Source organism: Pseudonaja textilis, chromosome 1, assembly GCF_049901715.1.
Source record: "Pseudonaja textilis isolate UNSWEBS1 chromosome 1, rPseTex1.2, whole genome shotgun sequence".
NCBI lineage: Eukaryota > Metazoa > Chordata > Lepidosauria > Squamata > Elapidae > Pseudonaja > Pseudonaja textilis.
Genome location: NC_141990.1, coordinates 71,479,309 through 71,503,650, shown reverse-complemented (window position 1 = coordinate 71,503,650; position 24,342 = coordinate 71,479,309). Strand labels below are relative to the sequence as shown.

At 36.7% G+C, this 24,342-nt stretch overlaps 1 protein-coding gene across 1 annotated transcript in view; it reads right to left on the bottom strand.

Moving 5' to 3' along the window:
* Positions 1–24,342, bottom strand: part of GALNT2 (polypeptide N-acetylgalactosaminyltransferase 2) — a 69,981-nt gene that overhangs the window by 22,812 nt on the left and 22,827 nt on the right. The window contains exon 2 of the mRNA XM_026705172.2: positions 1,976–2,066. Coding sequence (XP_026560957.1) covers positions 1,976–2,066 — 91 coding nt within the window. The remainder of the gene's footprint in view (positions 1–1,975; positions 2,067–24,342) is intronic.

Here is a 24,342-nt window from a genome sequence, read left to right as displayed (position 1 = left end):
AAAAATGAACAGGGTCATAACTGCATTCTTCATCAAATGCATTACTGAGTACACCGTGATTCCGTTTTATCTACTCTTGCTGGGGTAGGAAATGTTTTAGCAGCAGCATCTAAATCAATCTGTCTTCAACTTAGCTATTAGCAATGCAGAAGTTCCCTGCTCTACAACATTGTTTGAAATATTAAAATTATTTCAATGCCAGCACACAATACAGAGAACATTAAATGTTTTCAAAGAACAGCTTCTGAAGGCAATAGGATGCATATGTTAGGATCATTTTTGCCTTTTTTTACTTGTAGAATGCTTTCTTCTCGGATCAGCCTCTAAATTTTATTTTATATAAGCTATTTATATCCCAACTAAGAAACCCTTGAATAATCTTACAAATACCTGCAAGGATCTTTCCACTCAATCTCATGGTACTGTAATAAGAAAATGGATATTTGATTCCCAGATTATTAGAAAAGCTGTGACAAGCCTGCATTCAGCCATGTCTTCCTGCTAGCTGGACAAATGTCAAGTCTTCCACACAGAAGCCCAAACAAATACTTTGTGTTGACTTGTACTATCTTTGCTGATAAGGAGTGTTAGTTTAGATTCCCCAAAGGAAAAACTGCTGGTAGGAAATAAGGGGAGCCGTGGGTTGAACTGGCATCAAATGAAAGACTTGAAACATTAAAATATAACTGTCTTCCCATTCACTTCATGTATTTGTTTTGTGATTGCATTCATATTATTCTCTGTATATCAGAGGTCCTTAATCCCTGGGCCGCAGCCCATTAATGGGCCTTGAGGTATTCGGAACCAGGCCATGGAAATGGTGGGCGAGCACGAGAGCACGCATCCCCACTTGCATGAGCAGTGGACGAGCATGTGTGCTCCATTTGTGCAAGGAGTAGGCACCGCTCATGCAAATGGAGCTGCACATGTATGCCCGCCGTTTGCATGGACCCAACCCCTCCCCCCCCCGCCTGTGTGCAAAGCCAGAAAAGTTGGGGAATTCTGCTGCATATGATAAAATCATTTCAACTTATTCCTCACTACTGGTCATTCATTTTTATATTCAATCCATACTTCTGAGATATTCTTTTATCCTGATCCTCTTGTTTTACTGCACATGCTTTAATAACCCATGCCCACATTTTTTTTATTTAGTTTTATGTTTTTCCTTACATGTTCAACTCTTCATTTGGGTGACTAAGTTGGCTGGCTCACCCAAGCTTTATAGAAGACTACCAGAATGTAAACTAAGTCTAACACACGGTACTGCTTGTGGTTTTTATTATTTATTGTGTGCACATTTTAGAATCTCTGCATAATATCTATACAAAATCCATATTGGTAGAGCTTATCAAAACTATTCCAAAGCTGCCCCAAAGCCACTTCACTTGCGATAAATTTCATTTTTCACAGATTGGTCCCAACAGTGATTACAATTCTATTCCACAGAAAGCTGGCGTGTGAAGTTTTTTACTATTATGATTTGCTTACTTTAAAAGATGAAAGGAAGCACAGTCCATTTGATGTTTTGGTACCTTTGACTCTTCAGAAACATTCCCATTTCAGATCTTTCCTTTTTTTTTTAATCAGTCAGGAAGATTAGAGGTTTTCAATAAGAAGACAGTAAGGTTCCCAGAATCCTAATTGTTGTGGCACAATGATTCAGATGGATTGTTTTAAAATCTTTTCAGTGGGTTAATAGTTCTCCTTTTAACAGTACAGTCCTATAAGGTCTACTGAAAAATAAGCCCCACTGAATATAGTCAGTTTTAAGCTAAAGCTAACTATGCCTTCAAAAGTTCTTACATTTTATCCTTGGAAGTCAAATATATGAATACATAAAACAGAATTCTTAAATGTATTTCTCACCCATCACTGTCTACTTCAGTCAAAATAAGTTTTCGATCTTTTCTTTAGCTTAGTTATATTTACTTCTGTGTGATACTTTAAAAGTAACAATTGACTACTTCAGTACCTGGAGGCAGGGTCTCCATGTTTTGTGACTTTTCATCCCCATTGCTGTGTTGATCTTTCTTTTTTAATATGTTGATATTATTTGGATCCTCCTAGGGAGAATGATATAAACACAGATTAATCATTAAAACAGCACTTCAAAAAAATGTTCCACAAAAATAGAAATGGCTATTTTTACTTTTTTGGAACCAAGGTGTCTTTAACATCAATTAAAATGACAATACCAGCAAGAATCATCACTGAGCAATGGTACGGAGTACACAATACACAAAATCTAAAGAGCTTGACACATACCATTTCAAGTTCAAAGCAGCTGTTCGGACCACTTTTGAAACAAACTATTTTTTCACATCTCTATTCATTCATCTCAGGCATTTTTCAAGTTTTTGCTCTATAGCATATAATGGCATCAGTTGCAGTCCTCTAACAAATCAGTTCCCTTTATCATTAAGTTGGTCCTCAATTAACAACCACTTGTTCAGTGACTATTCAAACTTACAGGTGAAACTGGAAAAATTAGAATATCGTGCAAAAGTTCATTTATTTCAGTAATGCAACTTAAAAGGTGAAACCAATATATGAGATAGACTCATTACATGCAAAGCAAGGTAGTTCAAGCCGTGATTTGTCATAATTGTGATGATTATGGCTTACAGCTCATGAAAACCCCAAATCCACAATCTCAGAAAATTAGAATATTACATGCAATCAATAAAACAAGGATTGTACATAGAACAATATCGGACCTCTGAAAAGTATAAGCATGCATATGTACTCAGTACTTGGTTTGGGCCCCTTTTGCAGCAATTACTGCCTCAATGCAGCCTGGCATGGAAGCTATCAGCCTGTAGTACTGCTGAGGTGTTATGGAAGACCAGGATGCTTCAATAGCGGCCTTCAGCTCTTCTGCATTGTTCAGTCTCATGTCTCTCATCTTTCTCTTGGCAATGCCCCATAGATTCTCTATGAGGTTCAGGTCAGGAGAGTTTGCTGGCCAATCAAGCACAGAAATCCCATGGTCATTGAACCAGGTTTTGGTGCTTTTGGCAGTGTGGGCAGGTGCCAAGTCCTGCTGGAAAATAAAGTCAGCATCCCCATAAAGCTCGTCTGCAGAAGGATGCATGAAGTGCTCCAAAATCTCCTGGTAGATGGCTGCGTTGACCCTGGACTTAATGAAGCACAGTGGACCAACACCAGCAGATGACATGGCTCCCCAAATCAACATAGACTGTGGAAATTTCACACTGGACTTCAAGCATCTTGCAGTGTGTGCCTCTTCCTCCAGACTTTGGGTCCTTGGTTTCCAAATGAGATGCAAAAGTTGCTCTCATCAGAAAAGGGGACTTCGGACCACGGAGCAACCACAGACCAGTTCTGTTTTTCTTTAGCCCAGGTAAGATGCTTCTGACATTGTTGTTCAGGAGCAGCTTGACGAGAGGAATATGACATTTGAAGCCCATGTCCAGGATCCGTCTGTGTGTGGTAGCTCTTGATGCACTGACTCCAGCCTCAGTCCACTCCTTGTGAAAGTCCCCAACACTTTTGAATGGCCTTTTCCTGACAATCCTCTCCAGGCTGCGGTCATCCCTGCTGCTTATGCACCTTTTTCTTCCACACTTTTCCCTTCCACATAACTTTCTATTAATGTGCTTTGATACAGCACTCTGGGAACATCCAACTTCTTTTGCAATTGCCTTTTGAGGCTTTCCCTCCTTATGGAAGGTGTCAGTGATGGTTTTCTGCACAACTGTCAGGTCAGTAGTCTTTCCCATGATTGTGATTCCTACTGAACCAGGCCATTTAAAGGCTCAGGAACCCTTTGCAGGTGTTATGGCTTAATTAGTTGATTAGAGTGGGACACTTTGAGCCTAGACTATTGAACTTTTCACAATATTCTAATTTTCTGAGATTGTGGATTTGGGGTTTTCATGAGCTGTAAGCCACAATCATCTCAGTTACAACACATCACGGCTTGAACTATCTTGCTTTGCATGTAATGAGTCTATCTCATATATTAGTTTCACCTTTTAAGTTGCATTACTGAAATAAATGAACTTTTTGCACGATATTCTAATTTTTCAAGTTTCACCTGTATAATGCTGAACAAATGGCACTTGTGAACAGTCTCCATCTTCTGGCTGTTGTAGCTCCCCACACCTCATGGTCACATGATCGCGATCCAGGTGCTCAGCTACTGCCTCACATTTACAACTTTGAAGTGCCCTGCAGTCATGTGCGCAGTCATTTTCAACTTTCACTGCCAGCTTCTGACAAGCCAAGTCAATGGAGAAGCCAGCGGAAGGTTGAGGGCAACTATGTGATGTCTCATTTTTTTGCTCTGGATATGCTTCAAGACAGAAATTGGAAGTGCTGGAATTGCCCTGGCTAAGCAACATGTTCATGTTACATTGTTTTATGGCCGTGTCACTTAGCAAAAGAAATGCTGATCCCAATTATTGTTGTTAACCAAGGACTACCCATGTTAGGAAACTATACAATTAATTTCATTGCCCCCACTTCATTAATTATCCCAGTCAGAAATACCTATTTACATACAATGGAATGAAAATAATTCAATTTATTCACTACAATGGGGTTGAAAAAACTAGCCTGCCAATAAAAAGTGGAAGGAAGTAGAAAAAGTGGAAGGCAACCAATAAAGTGGATGAATAAAATCAAAGAAATCACCAGAGCGTTAGAATTAGATTATCATTAAGATTATCAGAGACCGATAAAAAAGGGAGATGGGACACATTTGTTCATACAATCACCAAGATCAGATCCTACCTAATCACAAAACTTAACTGCTACAAAAATCACCATATAGCTAGAACAAATGGTTTTTCCTGCCTTGTCAAATTTCAGGTTTTAGAATGCTTTTTATGATGTTCAACTTCAGTTAAAAATACTTTTTAATTTTTCTGAACCCGTATTTGTTATTCTATATTAGAAAATTCCCTAAGTAATACATAAGATTCAGACAATTCTAAGAAGCAGGACTTGTAAAGGGCTTGTTTTCTATGTCACTGCACTTTAATTTGCAACCATGGGATTAGGCAACAAGATTTAAAATATCTTGCCGTTTTGTCCCAAGCAATTAATTCTCAGCACTAGTATTGCAATGAATTCTCAGCACAAGTATTTATGGGGAAGTCACAAGACTACTAGATATGCACAATGAGTAGAGTACTTTGAAATACACAGAACAGAAAAAGAAGCCTTTTCAGACCAAGGGTATTAGGAATTGGCCAGATAATTGTGACATAGCTTGCAACAGGGTTAGACTTATATACCACTTCACAGTGCTTTACAGCCTTCTCTAAGCCCTTTACACAGTCAGCATATTGCCCCCAACAATCTCAGAAGGATTGAAGGCTGAGTCAACCTTGAGCTAGTGAGGATCGAACTCCTGGCAGTGAGCAAAGTTACCTTACAATACCGCATTGTAATTACTGTGTCACGGTACTGCACGGTTCTGGTGCAACTGGTGAATCTAACCTTTTTACAAGTAAAACGTTTTTCAAAAATTAATTATTGAGGAATAATTGAACTCCTAAGGACAACTTTAGTCCATATGCTTGGATATCTGCTGTGCACATCCTGCTGAGTTGACAGAACCATGGTCTGACATCATTGTTGGGAAAGACTTCAAACCTATAGGTGTTGAGAAAGTAGACAGGATTCCTGGAATCTGTTTTCTTAAGTTTTCGCGGGTACTTGTATGGTATTCAGCTTTGTTCAGGTATTTTCCCACGTCATTATAGTTGTGCTTTTAAAGTTGTAGCAATGTTTCGGCAGAATCTCATCTGCCATCATCAGGCTTCTGTATTGTATTCGTCTGTTCCTGGGATGTGTATACAACTACCTTTTCATTAGATCCATGTCTCTCCTAATTGGTCAAGAGAATCTGGTAAGTGAGGTATGGACAGGGTCCATAGCAGATTGATCCTTGAATAAAGGGTTCCATCTGATCTTAAATACATTGATCATATCTAATTATATATCACAGTCCCTGGCTGCCTGAGTGATGCCATCAAGATTATGACTTGATGTCTAGAGACTGAGGGAGTCTATGGAAGAACAGAATAAGGCTCAACCCTAGCAAAACTAGGTAGCTGTGAATTTTGAAGCTTCCTAGACCTCTAATTCTGAATAGTATTGAGAATTACACCTTCAGGAAAAAATCTAATGCAAAATCTGAGGGTGTTCCTAGAGTCATGATTTCTGCCTGATGAGATGATTTCAACCATGGCTCAGGCATTGTGTGCCAGTTGTTCCCATTCCTAGATCAGGAGGTACCATTCATGGTCACTTATGCCTGGGTCTTCTTGTGTGTGGATTACTGCAATGTGATCTACAAAGGACTGCACTTGAAGATCTCTCAGGAGCTCCAACTGATCCAGAATGCAGTGGCACAGGCACAACTCAGTAGAGCCGTGTAATACTGCTAATTTGCAAGCTCAAATGGTTGCTTTCTAGGTGCAATTCAAGGTGCTGTTTATCATAGTAAAGACCTTCATGGCATATTATTTGAAGAGTTTACTACCCATCCATTAAGACCCAATAAGAATGCATGCTCTGGGTCCCATTTTTTAAGCAATGTCATCTTATGGCACCTAAGAGAATGGCTTTTTGATGCATAGTCGGTATTACATATATATACCAGCTCTATGCATTAGGATTCCTTCTGAGAGGCAGATATACCTGATCCTTCCTGTCTTCTCCATGGCTTTGATAAAACTAGAGTCCTTCCAGGCATTAAGTGCCAGGGGTTCATATTGTTTGAATTGTTTCCGGTGTAATTTATTTTTTATATGATAGTTTATGGTTTTACTGTATTTATTGTTATTTAAACTTTACACTAGGCTGAGTTGTTCGCCAGGAGGATGGCTATAACTTTGTAAACAAACTGTTGTAAGTCAAGGATTACCCGTACAATATAAGGGAAGTCAACACAATTGAATTGAGGTCACCCAAGATTTTACCCAAATAAAGAAAAGTTGAAAGATTTTTCTTATGTTGGTGAGCTTGCATTACACTGAAATTCATTCAGCAAGTGTGTAATGCTGCTGATTCAAAATTATCCGTACTGTGCTAGTTAACAACTGTTCCTAGTACAAGCAGGAGACTTTCTCAGTTCTACTTGGAGATGACAAGAACTGAACACAAACACTTTATATGCAAAGTATGATTTATGGAAGGAGTGGAAGGGGATAAAAAGTTACGTGTATGTTACCAGAGTAACTCAAGCTTAAAATAAACAATAAAGCACTTTAAAGTGAAATATGAAATAATGAGTCTGTTACACAGGAGAGTTTTTGAACATCTTGGCTGTCCCCAGTAAGGATGAAAAATGAAGGGTAAAAGGTAAAGTGAAGTCAGTCCTGTTGGTTCTTTTGCAAAGGGGTGAACAAGATTGGTTTCACTTGTGTCCAGCCGCTTCTCACATGACAAAGCAGATTAAACATTGTCAACAGAAAAAACCCTGTGTAGAGACTGTTAATAATCATATTCCTATTAGGTGAGAAACAATAAAGTTAGAAATTAGAAGTTTTAGACTGAAGGATGGACAGATCCAGAGTCCTTAACAAGCAATTAATGCACTGGAGTTGCAAAAAAGTCACACACGTTAAAAAGGATAATAGCAGATCCATTTCCCAAGAATAAACTTTCATACACAAAGAAATTGGCTTATGAAATACAAAGTCAAGAGAAAGCAAAAATAAAAAAGAAATTACAAATATTTAGGCTAACCAAGATAGCATGACACCAAATACCATACCATGTTTTTTATTTACAAGAGTTGATGGAAAAGCTACACAAAGCTATACAAACACTGGACTATTCACATGTTTACAAAAGAAGAAAGTCACATTATTTAGACAAGGAAAAAGGTTATATCATCTTTCTTCTGCTATGCAGGGATTAAGTAAATTTACTCAATCTTCTACATAAACTTCACATCATATAAAAATGTACAAAACTGAAACAGATAAAATATGATTCTAAATTAAATGTCATTTTGTAGGGAATTTAACCCATGAAATTATTTTAAACTCTCTGAAAAAAAAAGTTTGCTATTTTACCCTTAAGAATTACAAGGTAACTATGGCAAAATGGAGACCTCTCCTCACTCACTATGTAACACTGTTTCCCACTGTAGCATAGCAGTTGGTCCCCAACCTTTCCACACAAGCGACAGGCCAGTGGGCGTTCAACTTGCACAAGTTAAGTGGCATGCACACGTACGTGCATGCTGTCCTGCAACTCGGGCAAGTCAAGCTGCGCACATGCACACGCTCACCAGCCCACCGCTTGTGCAGCCCAGTTGCAAACAGGACAATGCCTTGGTGTTGGGGACCCCTGTAGGACAGTATAGGCTTCCATATCTGTGCTGTAGAATTTTATATGACCATTAGTCAGTAAAGAGATAAAACTAGCAAACATTTTACAAGCACGTAGTGTACATTTGGATTGCTGCAGCACAGATAAAGCAGCTCAGATTTTAAGATAATAAAATTTTCAATCCACAGTTAAACACTTCATATACTGTAACAGTAAATCAGAATCCTTCTGTATCCAGGGCACGGGGTCTGTACTATGTCTTTCCTTTAATTGCTTGGAATTCCATTAAAAGTTAAGGTTGCTTTCTACAAAATATTTCATGCAAGTTACTGTTTTCTAATTTTGAGGATTGTTTAGGGAAACATTCCCAATGCATTTTAAAACCTGATAGTGTATTGAATCTAGAGATATCAGAGGATGACACCCACACATGAAAAAGGAAGATTTATTTAAGAAAGTGTTTTAATAAAATTAGAAATGCAAGTTCTAATTAAGTAATCCCAAGCCTCACAATATATCATATAGCTTCCTGAATAGTAATTTTATTTTTTAAAAGGAATCAAAAACCGGAGAAAAAATTGAAATACAATAATTAGTTTTGATTTAAGTTTACTTTTGCCATAAATTCAGGCATACTAAATTTGTACTTATTCCCTAAATTTGTGTGAGAGAAAAAAACATTTTTATCTTTGCAAAAGTGGCTTTTTTGCCTACCCCAAAATACCAATCACAAAAATTCAGGCAAAGCAAAAAAATGTTTATTAAGGAAGACACAAAAACAAATAATACCTCAAAAATGCAATCAAACAATAAAAGACACTGATTACTCATGAAAATTGAACTATAAAAACATTGATTCTAGATAACATTCCATGAATGGCTAATTTAGAGTTATATTACTCCCTTTGGCAATTGAGTTTATAATTTCGCTAAAACTTCAAGAGCTTTCAGAATACACTCTCTATTGTATAGTTTATGAATGGGTTGGTTTCTGCACATAAAAGAAATGGCTTTGACTAAAACAAAAACATGTTTTAAAACAAAAACATGTGTTCTGAACTTCAAAAGGAGGCATGGATGCCATACTAAAATGCTAATGTCACCTTTATTGAAAGGCTAATAACGAAGACTAAAATTCCAGATAACAATTATTTTTCAATGTTCTTCAGAATTTTTTGATGAAAAATGGAAGGATTACTATGTATACTGTCTGACTTCCTGAAGAACATGGCAGGATATATAACTAAATAGAAATAAAAGCAAACCATGAAATAATTCAAGTAAATAATGAGGAAAGGATAAATTATAATAAGTCTCCATAGTTTAATAAAGATTAAAAAATACACCATTTCTCAAGATTTGCTCTAGAAGTATTCTGTTTTAAACTACCTTGTAGTAAACCATCTGTTTTTTACTAAAGAAACACATTTTGAAGGTCATAACAAATGTAATTTATTCTCAAGCTTTCCAAACAAATATATGCAAAACTAGCAAACGGATAACTTTAATAAAAATAAAATTAAATAAACTAGACTATATTTACAGGCTAGTAATAACCACTAGAGTCATTATTAAGCTGAAAATTAATTCTAGCATATTTCTATGTGACAAAAGCACTGCAAAATCATGAACATCATTTAGAAAACAGATTATAAGGGACAATTAAAAAGGCATGCTAGTACTCCAGTTTTAATGCATATATTTTAAAATGTATGGTGCCAGGAAAATCAATGTCATGATTATTAAGTATTAGTACACTGTTAATAAGGATGAACTTAACGTTTTTAAAGCCACTGCAAAAGAGAAAAGAGAACTTTCTGTAGATAAGAAGACAGTGGGAGGTAAGTGCCATCTGTGAAATTTTGTGATCTTGAATTCACTACAACAGCAGCCATTGTTTATTCGGCAATTATCGAATAAAGAGAAGAGGGAGATGAAGAAACAAAATCACATGCCACCAATTAAGTGTAGGGGGAGGGGAAAGCCTGTTTATATAAGGAAACAGACTTTGGACATCTTGCACGGGCAGGCAGATGAAAATCAACTGAAACCAATCTGGAAAATACCTTACCATCTCTAAACTTACCCTGCAGCTTGGAAAATGCACTTTGGAGCTTCTCAGAGTTACGTGGGAATGGCCTTGGGAAACAGTGTAAAGAGAGGGCAGCCAAGGGAATTGCTAGATAAAGGGCAAAGTAGACCGTAACAGAAATATGGGCAGGGCAAGAGACTCAAAAGAGAGCCTCCCTAGTTTCTTGAGAGATCTCAAAAAGATAGGGAGACAGATATACTTTCAAACTTGCAAGATTCTATTAATGTAACCTAACAATAAAGTAGAATTAGTTCATCCGACTGCATTTTTCTGTCCAGCGTACCTTGTAAGAATGATAGTTAAAGGGGGGGGGGGGGCAGGGATCAGATTGAACACTTAAAAAATACATAATAAGGAGCCTTATTATATAGTATTCGGTGATTGTGCAAAAAGTTTCACACAAACTCACCAACATATGCACAAGTCATGATCAAGAACTTCTGTCTGATTTTTGAGTGAGTGATTTTCTAATTATAGCTAGGAAGGATGATTGGTCTTCTGAATAATTCTTTTTTCCTCAGACATAGAAGGAACTGCAGAGAGGAGGAAGGACAAAGAAAGAAAAAGTGCAGAAGCTGCCCAAACAGTTTTTCAAGGATACTTGAAAGTTGCTATTGACTCCCAATTATATCTATTTTTAAGGTTGAGGATAAGGTAAAATGTTAGGGTATTGCTATGACAAATATGAATTGTATGTTATTTCAAAATAACTATCTTAAAACATGGAGTGGTTATAAAAAAATGTAAAAATGGGCTAAGGTACAATTGTGGACAATTTCTGTGATTAAGATGAAAGGTTTAACCTAAAATGGTTTGTTTGTTTGTTTTTGTTTCAGACAATGTCTCTTTTGACAACTGATATACCACTTAAACAATGGCAGAAGGATATAACTAAATTTGTATGGCAGGGGAAAAAACTTCAGGTTAAATAAAATGTATTACATGATGCAAAGGAAAGAGAAAGATTGGGGAAACCAGATTCATTTAACAACTGGTTCATTTAACAACTGCAGTGATTCACTTAACAACTGTGGCAAAAAGGTTGTAAAATGGGCAAAACTCTCTTAACAACTTGCTTTGCTTAGCAACATAGAGTTTGGGCTCAATTGTGGTGATATATTGAGAGTTACCTGTAAAGGTTACTGGGTTAGAAAGACAGGATCTGAGATTGGGAAGGCATGGATATTCTCTATGGTAAGATAAAACTAAGGTTAATACAGGTTTCAAAAATCGTATCAGATGAGCCATTCTTACAGTATGAAACAAATGTAATGTGTCTGAAAACACCTTTGTGATTCTCAGCACAAGAAGCATTTTATAGATAAGAAATTCTAAGTAAACATAAATGATGAACTTACCAGGAAGCACTAGAATTTGTGAAATAAAATCAAGAGATGATTTGACAACATACAGTACTTGTCAATTATTTTCTTAGGTACAATCAGAAAGACTTAAAGTGGATAAAGGATTTTACTCAGGTGACAACAACAGACAGTTTTAGAGTGAAATAAGATAACCACACCATCAGTTCCTAGAGATCTACCAATACATCATGTATGACTGACATGTTTAAAAAAGCTTAAACATTTTGAATACATATAAATACAATGATTCAATTTTTTTTAAAGATTGTCCAATAGCAATAACACTTAGACTTATATACCACTTCACAGTGCTTTTATAGCCCTCTCTAAGCGGTTTACAGAGTCAGCATATTATCCCCAAACACTCTGGGTCCTCATGCAACTGAATTATAGGGTTGCATTTAAAGATTTCTGAATGAACATCTGCTTCCACACCTATATTGAAGGGAGAGGCACTTTTTTACCCCTTCCCCTTTAAAAAAAACTTGCCTCAGAAATTTAGTGAACTTTCCAGAATGTCATAATTAGTGATAATTTGGGGGGGGGGAGAGAAACTGACTAAATGTGCTGTCCCTTTCACCCACTTAGCACAAACCCCTAGCAGAAAGCCACTTTCAACCACCAATGTCTTTCTGTACATAAAAGGGATCCAATCCAAAGGATCAAACATGAATAATAAGAGGTAAAACTATTGACTGGACAGCCTCAGATTCTATTTCTTAGGAGGGCAATCAACCCAAATAAGAATTAGAAGGTCATGGCTCAGAAAGAAAAACGGAACTATTGCACAAACCAAGTAGCCAACCCTCTCACCTGCCTGCCCGTCCATAAATGGAAATGAATACATTTCAAAACACTCTTGCTTTTAAAAGCATTACTCAGTTTGACTCAAACTATTTCCCATCTGCTAAATGTGCTTTGACTCCTAATTATTACAAATATATTCAGAATAAAAAAACTGCAACGAAACCTGTAAGAGCCGTAAAAATGAGGAAGACTGGAAAAGTATAATAAAGTGAGCTAAATCCAGATCCAGATGATTAAATGGACATGTTCTTTAGATCCCTTGACGAAAATATGAAAATGGTTTGCTTCTGCTTTCTTCTGGATTTTTTGTTTATTTGTTTTAAATTCCCAGTCTAACTTTTCCCGGTGGATCCCTTCACTGATAACAGAGAAGTTTGTAGCTGGTTATTTACATAAATGTGGGTCAGTCATTTTTTTCTCAGCCATCCCATCTCATAAGGTTGTTACTGCAGGGAAAATGGGAGGTGGGTGCATTAGTATGTGCACTGCCTTGAAACTGACTGAAATGAAAGGTGGAACAAAACATTAAATCAGAATAGCCTTTCAGATCTCTGTCAGAGAACCCACACTTACATACATGGTGATATAGTTGTAGCTGCTCTTTGCAATATCATTTAGTCTCACATAGAACAGCAAGGAAGAATAATTGTCAGTGGACTTAACAAAAGTGGAATTTGCTTGGTCACTTCTTTAATCCTTACAGACAGTAGCCAGATGATTTGACTGCCACAAATTTCTTTCCATTCCTCATTGTGGCAAGTCACCAATTACTACTTTTCTGTAATTCATGGATTCTATATCCTGTTTTGCAGCATCTCTTTTTCTTCCTCTGAGAGGAAAATTCAGAGCCTTCTTCCTCCCTGAGATTCTAAATATTGTCTTCCGAGTTTGTTTCTTCTCTGTGTCTTCCTTTTGGTTGCTACTCTCAACCATCCACAGATCCTGCTCTTTTGATTGCCTTCTAGTAGCACTTCTTTAAAAAAATCAGGAAGACCTTCAACCTCCCTCAATAGCTGAAGTGCTATTAGCCATTCACAACTCCAATCGACTGACTTCTTCGTACACTGCTAGAAGCTTGTACTTATTCCAAGTATATACTAAGTTATTTCAAACAACAGTATAAACTTATGACAAGCAAGACTGAACTACTAAGATTTAATAACCTTTATTTTTGCTTTTTTAAGGAAGCACCAAATAAAAATGTTTTCTTCCTTCCCTCAGGTAATCCAAGTTCATATTACTAATTTAGAGGAAAAATGACTTAAGATATATCCCCTTTAAACTATCCCATCAATCTCCCCTGGCAATGTTCTGTTTGCTCTTTGTGGCTACCTTATATTCCTCCTGCAAGCTCTACTTTCTCTCCAGGAAACAATTACTAAATCACTCATGAAGACAATCAACAGCTGTTAGTATAGAATAGTGGTCCCCAACCTTTTGGGCACCAGGGACCAGTTCTGTGGAGAGGTTTTTCCATGGTCCGGAGGGGGCGTGGTTTTGTGTGTTGCCTGCACCTGTGTATGGAAGCTTCACATGTTTGCACAGCCTCATTCCTGGCATGATGTGGCCCGGTGCCAATCCATGGACCGGGGGTTGGCAACCCCTGGTATAGATCTGCAGTTGCCAACTGGTGGGCCGCGAGAAAATTTTGGTGGGCCGCAGAGAAATCTCACCCCAGAACACCCCACCTAAAACAATTAATCCAGGCTGTGCAGAAACACAAGGCTGCTCAGCCCACATGGCCCGTGGGAACCCTCCCCACCCACTCACTCTTTATCCAGCAAACTTGTCTGCTAAGTTTCTGTTTTTCCTTTTTCCGACCATCATCTGTTCTGCTGTGCCGGGAGATTTAGATTAGCCAGGAAGCAGGAAATGGTTGGATTTCTTGCTTTCTAACTAAGCACAGCTGAACCTCCCTTAGAACTGAAGGTTTGCTTGCAAGCAAATTCAGTGCAGACTCACGGCAAGCAAATTTGAGAGACTGAGCTAGCCGATGGCAGATAGATAGATCACTGAATGATTCTGTGAGCAACTCAATCTGCCTGCTTTGCCTGCTTTTGGATAAAAGTTGCTTTTTTAAAATGAAAAATTCAATATTTACATGCATGTTGTATTGTGAGTTAATTTTGTGAGTTTGTTGCAAGCAAATTTTATGTGACAGACTGAGCTAGCCAATGGCAGATAGATAGATTTCGGAATGATTCTGTGATTCTGTGAGCAACTCAATCTGCCTGCCTGCTTTGCCTGATTTTGGGTAATTTGCTCTTTTTTTATTAAAAAAAAATCCATTATTTATATAAATATTTATAATATTTACATAAAAGCCATGCCCAGCCAGTCACATGACCACCCAGCCACACCCACAAATTAGGCCACGCCCACAGAACCAGGTAGTGGTCCCTGGGATCTAAAATTATGAGTTTGGTGGTCCCCGAGGTCCAAAAGGTTGGCGACCCCTGGTATAGAGAACTTGCAACAAGCAGCTCTTCAGATGTCCTCATAGCTACCATGCAATACCCTTCTGGTCAGAATGCTTTCCTCTTCCTTCTTCCTATCTTCCTATTCATTTTTCCTGCTTACAGATGAGGGTAACACACTGAAAATATTACATATTAGTATTCAAGCCCACTACACTGGAATGAATTCTGATCAATAGCGTCTTTCGCGTGCTCATGTATTAACTTTTTCCTAAATCAAGGTACATAAATGCAATAAAGCTGACTCACAACTTTCATATTATTTTAATTAATAGCTCAGAACTGACAAGCCTAGGCATATTGCAGCTCAGTGGAATGACATATGTTTTGTATTTCACAGGCTTGGATAATCATTTCAAGTCTTCACAGCTGTAATAAATTATGATGGTAGCATAAGTAAAATTCTTATGCTCCTAGGAATATATTAGAGGTGGGCTTCAGATTCAAGTGCAAAAAAGATACATTAGAGTGTGTTGGGAGCACAGTGTGTGTGGTACCTGCAACTCTTCCACAAAGTTGCAAATTTGCCTGGGACAGGGTGGATGTGTTCCACAACTGTTGCATGATCCTGTGGCAAAAATAGCAAAACTGTGCTTTTGGAATAAAATTTGAAGCAAAGTTTATGTACTGGCCATCAGTTGTCCAGATTAATCAAAGGCCTTACATATGATACTTGAAACAATTAAACGTGCACACGTGACAGCTACTCCCTTCTATGTAGGCATCCAAATTTTCTCCCTAAAGTTTTTTTTTTTAACAAATTTTATTCAGTTTTTCAAATTAAAAACAAAAATCTCTTTTTAGTGGACAACATATTTCCGGGTCATCACCTTTACATACAAATATGACAGTAATTATACATTCATATATGCATACTTAATTATATTATTACCTTTTCCATTCCAAATTTTCAGAAAGGAGAGAAACAAACACATTAATTCTAGCCTCTTTCATTAATCTCAATCGAAACATCTTTTTGTTTCGATTATTTCAAATATAATCCGTTAATATTTATTTTAAAAATAAAGATCAACAATATGTGTTTGAATAATAATAATAATAATAATAATAATAATAATAATAGTTACCAATGTCTCTCCTTGCTTTAAATAATCTATGTTAACTTATTAATTTAGTTGGCTCTTTAGTCTGTCATATTCCCTTTCCATTACACATTCTTTTTATAAATTCTAGATTAATACAAATTTTAACACTTAAAAAAAAAAGTATAGGTTTCCCCCTTTTACTGCTTTGAGTATGACACCTCAATGATTAAAATATACCTTTATTCCCTCATCTTGATTCCTAATAAACCACTATTTTTAAGAAGTTACAATAATAATCATTACATCTTTTCATCTGGATTCCGCAGCATATTTTCCCTCTTTGATTTTTAATAAAAGTTATCAGTATCTATATTACCCTATTTTCTAAATATTTTTAATTGAAGAAATATTCTTATTACCCCTTGTCACCCTGCAGAATCCCCTTTTTAATTCATCAACCATTATCTCTGAAAAACCAATTTCTTTTCAACCTTTTACTATTTCCATATTTCTTTATTTCATGCACCTGTTTCTTAGTGCTTCTCCTCCCACTCTCTTCCCCATATCTTTTCTCATTCCAGTTTATATCCCTCTTTCTTAATATCTTCCTATCCCCTTTTCTGCTGGGTCTTTCTGCCTTTCCCGACTTCACAGGTATTCCCTTTGATTGTCTTCTTAAATCTCAACCTTTTAACCTTCCTTCTTTCCCCACTTCTTTGTAGTGTTCTTTGTGTTAACTGTCCATTTAAAATGTCTTCTCCTTGAGTCAACTCCTCCTCCTCTGAAGCTCTTTCTTCTTGTTCTTAAATCGCTCTTTCCATTTTTTCTAACACAGAACAAAGTGATCCGCCTCTTTCCTGTAGTACTTCTCTCATATTTTTAAGTTCCATTTTTAATTCCCGAAGAGATATCATCATTACACACTCTTATATTTTATGATCATTAAAGTCCACAAAAAACACTTTTACTTTCCTTCTTTCTTCATTCAATTTTCTAAAGTTCTCAGTTATTCCAGACCAGGCTCTATACCAAAAACATCAATCAATCCCACAGTCAGTCTTTCCTTGTTTTATTCTTTATTCTGGTTCTGCTTTCACTTTCTAAGATTCTTACTTTGTTTCAATATTTCTTTAATGTTATATCCACACAAGTTCATTCAGAAACAGGATGTTTTCCGTTTTGTTTGAGCTCAAGTTTTTGTCAAAAGGTGGCATTTTCCATTATACAAAGTCTTCACCTTTTTCCCCTATTTTTTTATTTAGGGTTTTTCGAACCTCAATATTCCAGCACAGTCCAGTCTCCGATTTGTAAACTTTATTATTATTATTTTTTGACAATCTTAAGTCCAGCTTTATTTGATGCCTGTTTATTCCCAAAATATTTTAGTCCAATTTAGTTAAATCTTTAGTTCCAGCTTCTTCCTTTCCCGGTTCAAAGCCCCGCTTAGCTGTCAAAAATATTTTCTTATTTTTTTTCCTGTCCCTTTGTAATTTCGCCACTCACTTTTCTTTTCTTAAAAATTCCATATTATGTTAATCCGGGGGTACATTTGTTTAGTTGTATTGCCCAGTTGTCCTGGTTCAGATGTTATCCACCTCTTTCTTCCCTCCTGCACAAATCTTAATCCAGCTGAGTCCTCCTCTTTGGGGTGGCCATTTTAAACCATCGCTGCAGTCGTCTTTGGGGGGAAAAGACCAATCCCGGGGGGGAGATGCAGCTCCCCTCAACCTGGCTTGTGGCTTCCCCCTACTCTGCCGCCCCTCCAAGGCAGCTTCAATCCCTAATCATAATGATCGGGGCTCTCCACCGAAAGAGCATGGACCATAGCTGCAGAGAGTCGCGATCTACGGTCCATCAGTGAGGAGGCTCTGCCTTTTCCCCTCCCTAAAGTTCTTTAGAACCCACGACTCATCTGTCACCATTATTTTTAATGATTTTATTCCAAATTATTTTAGCTGATAATAAGAGGGAATATAGCTTAAGCAGCTCTGACATCTACAGAAAAATGCTGCAATCTTTGCTGGAATGGTACAAAACTAAGCTTAAATTCTTTTCTCCCAAGAAATTCAAATGCAGGTCAAAAAGTTCTTATGTTTTGAATGAGCCAGATAAAAGCAGCAATGTTGAAATAAACTAGACATTTCTTTTAAGGAATGAACAAGACTAGCAAATTCCATTTCCAACTAAATGAATTCTAGAATTATAAGCAATTTTGATACTGTTTCCTCCTATGGTAAAGAATTCTATTAAGCAGCATGAAACTTCTTTCAAGTCTTGAAATATGTATTCTGTTATTTATGAACTACTTACTATTCTGCCCATTAACTTGCTTTGTGTGCTATCTTCAGTGGCCATCTGCAAAACAGCACTTTTTTTTTTTTTTGAGGAACAGGCCATGTCACTAATCTCATTGCATTTTTACCATATTTCATCTGCCCATATTCCCATTCATTTTGGCATATTTATTTTAATGTTATTCTTCCATTCTTAATTACCAAAGCTTAAAAAGATAATACATTTAATTTTAGGAATTACTGAAGCATAGCTTCCAGGGAGATTGGCCTTTTTAAAAAAAAAAAAATTAGGCAATAGGTTAGGAACATTCTATCTTACAGAGCCATATTTTATTCTATGTTGCTCCTTCTTTAAGGCCCTAGTTTTACTTGCTTCTATTCAGAAATTAACTATTGTGTTTCTGTAATACTTTTATTAGAAGGGAGGGAGATTCTGCACCTGTGTTAATGAAACCCTGTAAAAAAGTATAGCTTGGGGGTGGGGGTACCCCATTCCAAGAGATTCACACAATGAAAAAAATAAAGGGGGGGACCCGATTGAGCTGTCAGATAATCAATCAAAGCCCAGGAAAATAAATTGCTAAGGAGATAATTGATAGCTCTCATTATTTTGTTTTTAAAGAGGATAAGGGAATCTCCTTTTCTCTGTCTCTCACTATTTCTGTGCATGGAGAGAGAGAGATTTTAGGCTGACAGAACAGATAACTGAAATCGATTGTACAGAAAATTTTGGTGTTTTTTTCCATTCTCCTTTTGTATCTTTGAACTTCTTTCTAGCTCTTTCAAGCTTGACATATATAATAAAGAGGCAAATTCTTATAGAAAAATGCCACTCATTCTGGAGAACGGGACCAATGGAAAGCATCTAGTCAGTTACTAGAGAATGCAAAATTGCCACTTGTTTCCTCCCAATTAATGGGGAGAAGGATCTCTCTGGAGAAAAATTTCTGGGGACAATGTTACAGAATCAATGTTTCCCAGGAATTGCAGTAGGATTGTAAATAAAGGGCTTAGAGATTTTCTTGTGGGATCCCGTGGGGCAAAGCTCACCTTTTCTTATCTATGTATTCAGGTTAATAAGCTGTTACAAAGAGGAAAAGTATACCCAAAGCTACTGATTGCAGCTTTAATATACAAAGTAATTCTGTGATATTTTGGCACAAGCAAATTTACCTGAATTCACTGGGTGAATAAGCATGTATAGGACTTCAGTTTGAAACTGAACAATATATATACAAAGATCCCAATGAAACAGGAACTAAGGCGTACAGATTTTACAGCTACTGAACATAAGCAGATTAAAATACAACCCTCTCGTTGCACTACTGTCATTTTTAGTATGCTTTGTAATTAATTAATTCAAAAGTCTAGCTCAGGGATCAAAGATATGGCATTTCCTATCCATTCCTCAGAAATAAAGGAAAACATAAGATGGAAGCATAAAATACTATATCACATCCATTTTGAATATTGTATGTACTTTGGTATAACATCATGGTATAACAATATACTGATATTGTTTTAACTGTAAGGCTCTTAATATGATTTATTAGGTATAAACAGTATGTTAGTGCTCTGTGTGTGTGTATGTGTAGGCAGCTAGGTAGGTAGGAATATGTGTGTGTACATATGCATACATATGTTCAGGGATATTACTCTTATATTTATATTATTCACTAAAATCATATGCAATGATCTCAAAATAATATAAACTCTAGAGAAAAGTGAAATCCACCAAATATTTGCAAATGTCTAAAAAGCGTGATCTCATTAAAATAAGATAAAAGTCAGTGCAGTAACAGAAAATCTAAGCCATCATTCAAAACAGAAATCATTCATTCAGAAAAATCATTAAAAATCCTTTCATTTCTGAACATGCTAGACTACTGGGGTTTTAAATGACATGCAGGAAAATCTTTAAGAAACATTCTCATCTCTTGCAAATCAAACAGCTAGCTATTCAAGATTTTTTATTTTGAATTATCAAAAAGATAAACTGGATCTGAAGATGTCTGTCTCATCTTGTTAACACTGGATGTTTACTTTGAACAATGTATAATTTAAGATCAAACGGTTTAAAGATCTAGGCATTTAGAACAAACTGTACTAGCAGATGAGAAAGGGAACAATACAACAGAAAGAAACCATTTTAAATCAGCAATATTACTTTTACAAAAGATAGGAAATTACTAAAATCATGGAGCAAATGAATAAGGGCAGCAAACAGATGTTTGGAAAAGGAGTTTAGATGAGCAGAATAAGGGAGAAGAGAGACTGCTGAATGAATACTACTATGTACTATATTTATTTATTGTTTATTATTTTCTATCTCAGTCAATGTCTTTGGGCAGCTTACAATTAAAAAATATACTGCAATTAAAACAATAAGAACGTTGTAAAACAAAAACTATTTTGAAAATCCAAAATTAATATATATGGCAGTTGAGATACTTGGCCCATTAACAATAAAGCCAGAAAACGTGGCCCTTAGCATATTGAGCATCTCGGGTTTATGAACGCAGCCAGGTTTTTAGAGTTTCACAAAAGACTACCATTCTAATCTTCAAAGAGAGGATATTCCACAGCTGGAGCCACTGCAGAAAAGATCCATCTTCTAATCCCTACCAGTCTATACACTTTGGGTGACAGGATCTGCAGCATGCCCAATCTGCAAGATCAAACTGAATGGGTGGAGACTTTGGAACAAGGTGGCCCATGAGGTAATTCCATTTTTATTTCCTAAGTATTGCTGATAGCACATTGTATTGCTTACTGATGAACTTCTTAAGGTATCTTCAGGAGACATATAAGGAAGCCAGTTCTATAGAAAGCAAGATCATTACATGAGCAAATCTGTTAAATGAGTTTGGCATGGAGGTCGAGAAGCAGGAAATTTCTCAATAAATTCCACTGACTAAATCTGAAACTGACTTGCAGGTGCATTTAAAAATTATAGCCTACAAGAAAGAGACAGAAATAATGGATTACAAATGAAATTAAATGAAGATTTTAAAACTTTATATAGATATACAGATAATAAATCAGAAGAGCAGTATGGATAATTTCTTTGCTTTGGGTAAACAAAAGGGATTTTTGTTAATGGAGTTATCACAATGGAACTACAAAAGATGACAAGAGCTTTGAGAGAAGAAAAGAAAAATATATGACACACAGTGGTTGTTAGAACTTTCTCTGAAGAATGTAAAGATTATTGGGGAAAGAAAAATAGAATAAAAAATTGGTTTATTTTATCAAAGTTAAAATAATGAGTTGCTAGATCTGGTGATGTCTAATAGTTTTCAGGGACTGGAGGGTGGCTATTTCTGATCAATCGCTCAATCAATCAATTGCTCAATCAATCAATCAATCAATCAAGTTCAATCGCTTTTTGACTGGGATTAGACTTTGACTATTTGAAGAGAGGAAATAGGGAGAGTGTTTAAATATAAAGGAAGGATTCAAATAGGGTGTAAAAGATGACATTCAAAACATTTATGTTGTTATTTCTGATAATCCTTGCTGATTAACATAGAGAGATGAGGTCCTAAATTGGGGCTTTCAGAGAATGGGGGAAATGAAGAAGTGTTGGCTGTATTTTAAGAGACATTGATAAGTTATTAATGTTGATAATATTCGCTGAGGATGCAGGAGGAAGTTGCTACTTTTAATTTTGCTGCATTTTAATTTTTTTTTAAAAATAATAATAAGTAGGTCTTATTTGTATAAAATAATCTTTAATAAATTATTGAGAAAAAAAAGGCAGGACCGTTTTCTATGGTTTATTATTCATCAGCAGAACACGGAGGTAGAGGGAACTGCTTTACAACCTTCAGAAAGCTGCTGTCTTTATATATAGATATTCCCCTGAAGACAAGAATTGCACATGCTACCAGTGCAGGCAGATTGTCCTCATGAAAAATAAAGTAAAAGGACCAGAGGCAAAACTGTCTTACCTCCCCACTTATCCAGGAAGATGGAGAATTGTTGATGAGACCTATAAAGAGCTTGTATCCCAAAAGAAAACCAAGTACGGGGGGATGAAAAGATGAAGTAATATGACTCTAAGATCCAAGCCTGTCAAAAAGAGTTCTTCATTATAAAATCTTAAGATAAATTCCAGAGCCTCACTGTTGATGTTTGTGACCTCCTGGATGAAGAGCAACTACCACAAGTCTCTGCCCTGAAGCTGAAAAAGCAAGCATTATCGGTCAGAAACACACTACTGAACAGAATGAAAGCAGGAATCTGTTGGCTGGATGGACTATACAGAGAAGTGGGCTGCTTCCCTGGAGTATAGATTCAGGACTGAACAATCTCTCACCCCTAACTCTTTAAATCCACTGACAAATTTCTCTTATTATTGATCCTCATGGGAACAAACAGCAAAACGTTGAAGGTATCGTAAGGGTATTGTGAAGTGCTGGAAGGAGACTGAAATGGCTGACAGATCATATTCTTCATTTCTTCTTACAAAAGAACATGGAAGAGCTAGGTTACAGCTAACACAAGTGGGAACTTTTGTGACTATGACATCTTGAGATTCAGAAATAAAAACGTAAAACATAGTTGTACAAGAACACCAGATTTCAAGAGTCCCTATTTCAATAAAATTAAAGTAATGCTAAGCAAGAACCCATGGAAATAAATTTTCTGGCCAAAGGGCACACAGTAGGGTTGGGATTTTTTTTCTCAAAAATCAGATGCAATAAGGACAATCACATGCCATTCCAATTAGGAAAACAGAAAACAAAATAGGAGATAACTTAGTAAACCACTGGGAACACCTAGGGAGCTCTCAACTGAACTAGGAGTCAAAGAGACCATGTATAGTAAACAGAAGATGGCTTTAATAGGATCTGGTTTTTGAGCAGGGGGTTGGACTAGAAGACCTCCATGGTTTCTTCCAGCTCTATTCTGATTTTGATACATGATTAATCATCAATGAGATATTCCAGCAAATAGTTACCCTGGAGATTAGAATATCAATCAGAAGCACAAAAGGAATTTAGATTTTCAGGGAAAAGTAAAAGCAACAAATGGTCCTATTTTGGCAACATAAAGAAATACAAGTAATCTTTGTCCTACACCATAATGGAGCTTTCTGCACTACTGAACAGATCACGCTAGGAAGCAGAATTGAGCAGTCCATCCCTGAACCACACAGCTGTGTCCCATAAATGTCCGCCATTTCAGTGCAATTGCAAGGAATTATGGGCATACTGAAAATGTCAGCCATTTTGGAATGAGTGGCCTGGTCTCTTTCCACAATGTGAGGTCTGGACATTTTCAAAATCCAGGTGTACAATGGATGACTGAGGAGTAGGGAGCAGGCCTAGGAGGCCCAGCAAGATGGGGTGTGGGGAGAAAGGAAAGGGGAGCACTGCAGCATTCCTGCAATCAGTCATTAAAAACACTGGAGTTTTTAAAGAAAAGATTGGATAACCATTTGTCTGAAATGGTACAGAGTTTCCTGGGGTTGGACTAGAAGACCTCCAATGTCCCCTTCCAGCTCCGTTATTCTGACTGCAGGGGGTGCTTTAGGGCTATGACTTCGAAACAGAGTTGTATGTAACTTTGGGGGGGCTGTCATAAATTCGAACATTTGCTAAGTGAGGACTATGTATAGTACAAGAAAGAAAAATGAAGAAATAGGGCCAGTGCTACAAGAAGATAGTAAGAGAATCACAGGTGACAGAAAGACAGCAGACCTCCCTTAATATTTACTCTACTTCAGGCTACTTCCTTAAAAAGGACTGCTTTCAAGTGGATCTAAGCAGAACTGGTAAAAGGAGAGAATGGCGGCCCTGGGTTAGTAAAGCAAAAGTAAGGGAACACCCAGCTAGCATGAATGTGATTAATTGCCACACGTCATGAAGAGGTTTATGGATCTCTTCATCTCAAAACCCCTTTGAAAAATCATGCAGAATGGCTATAATGTCCAAG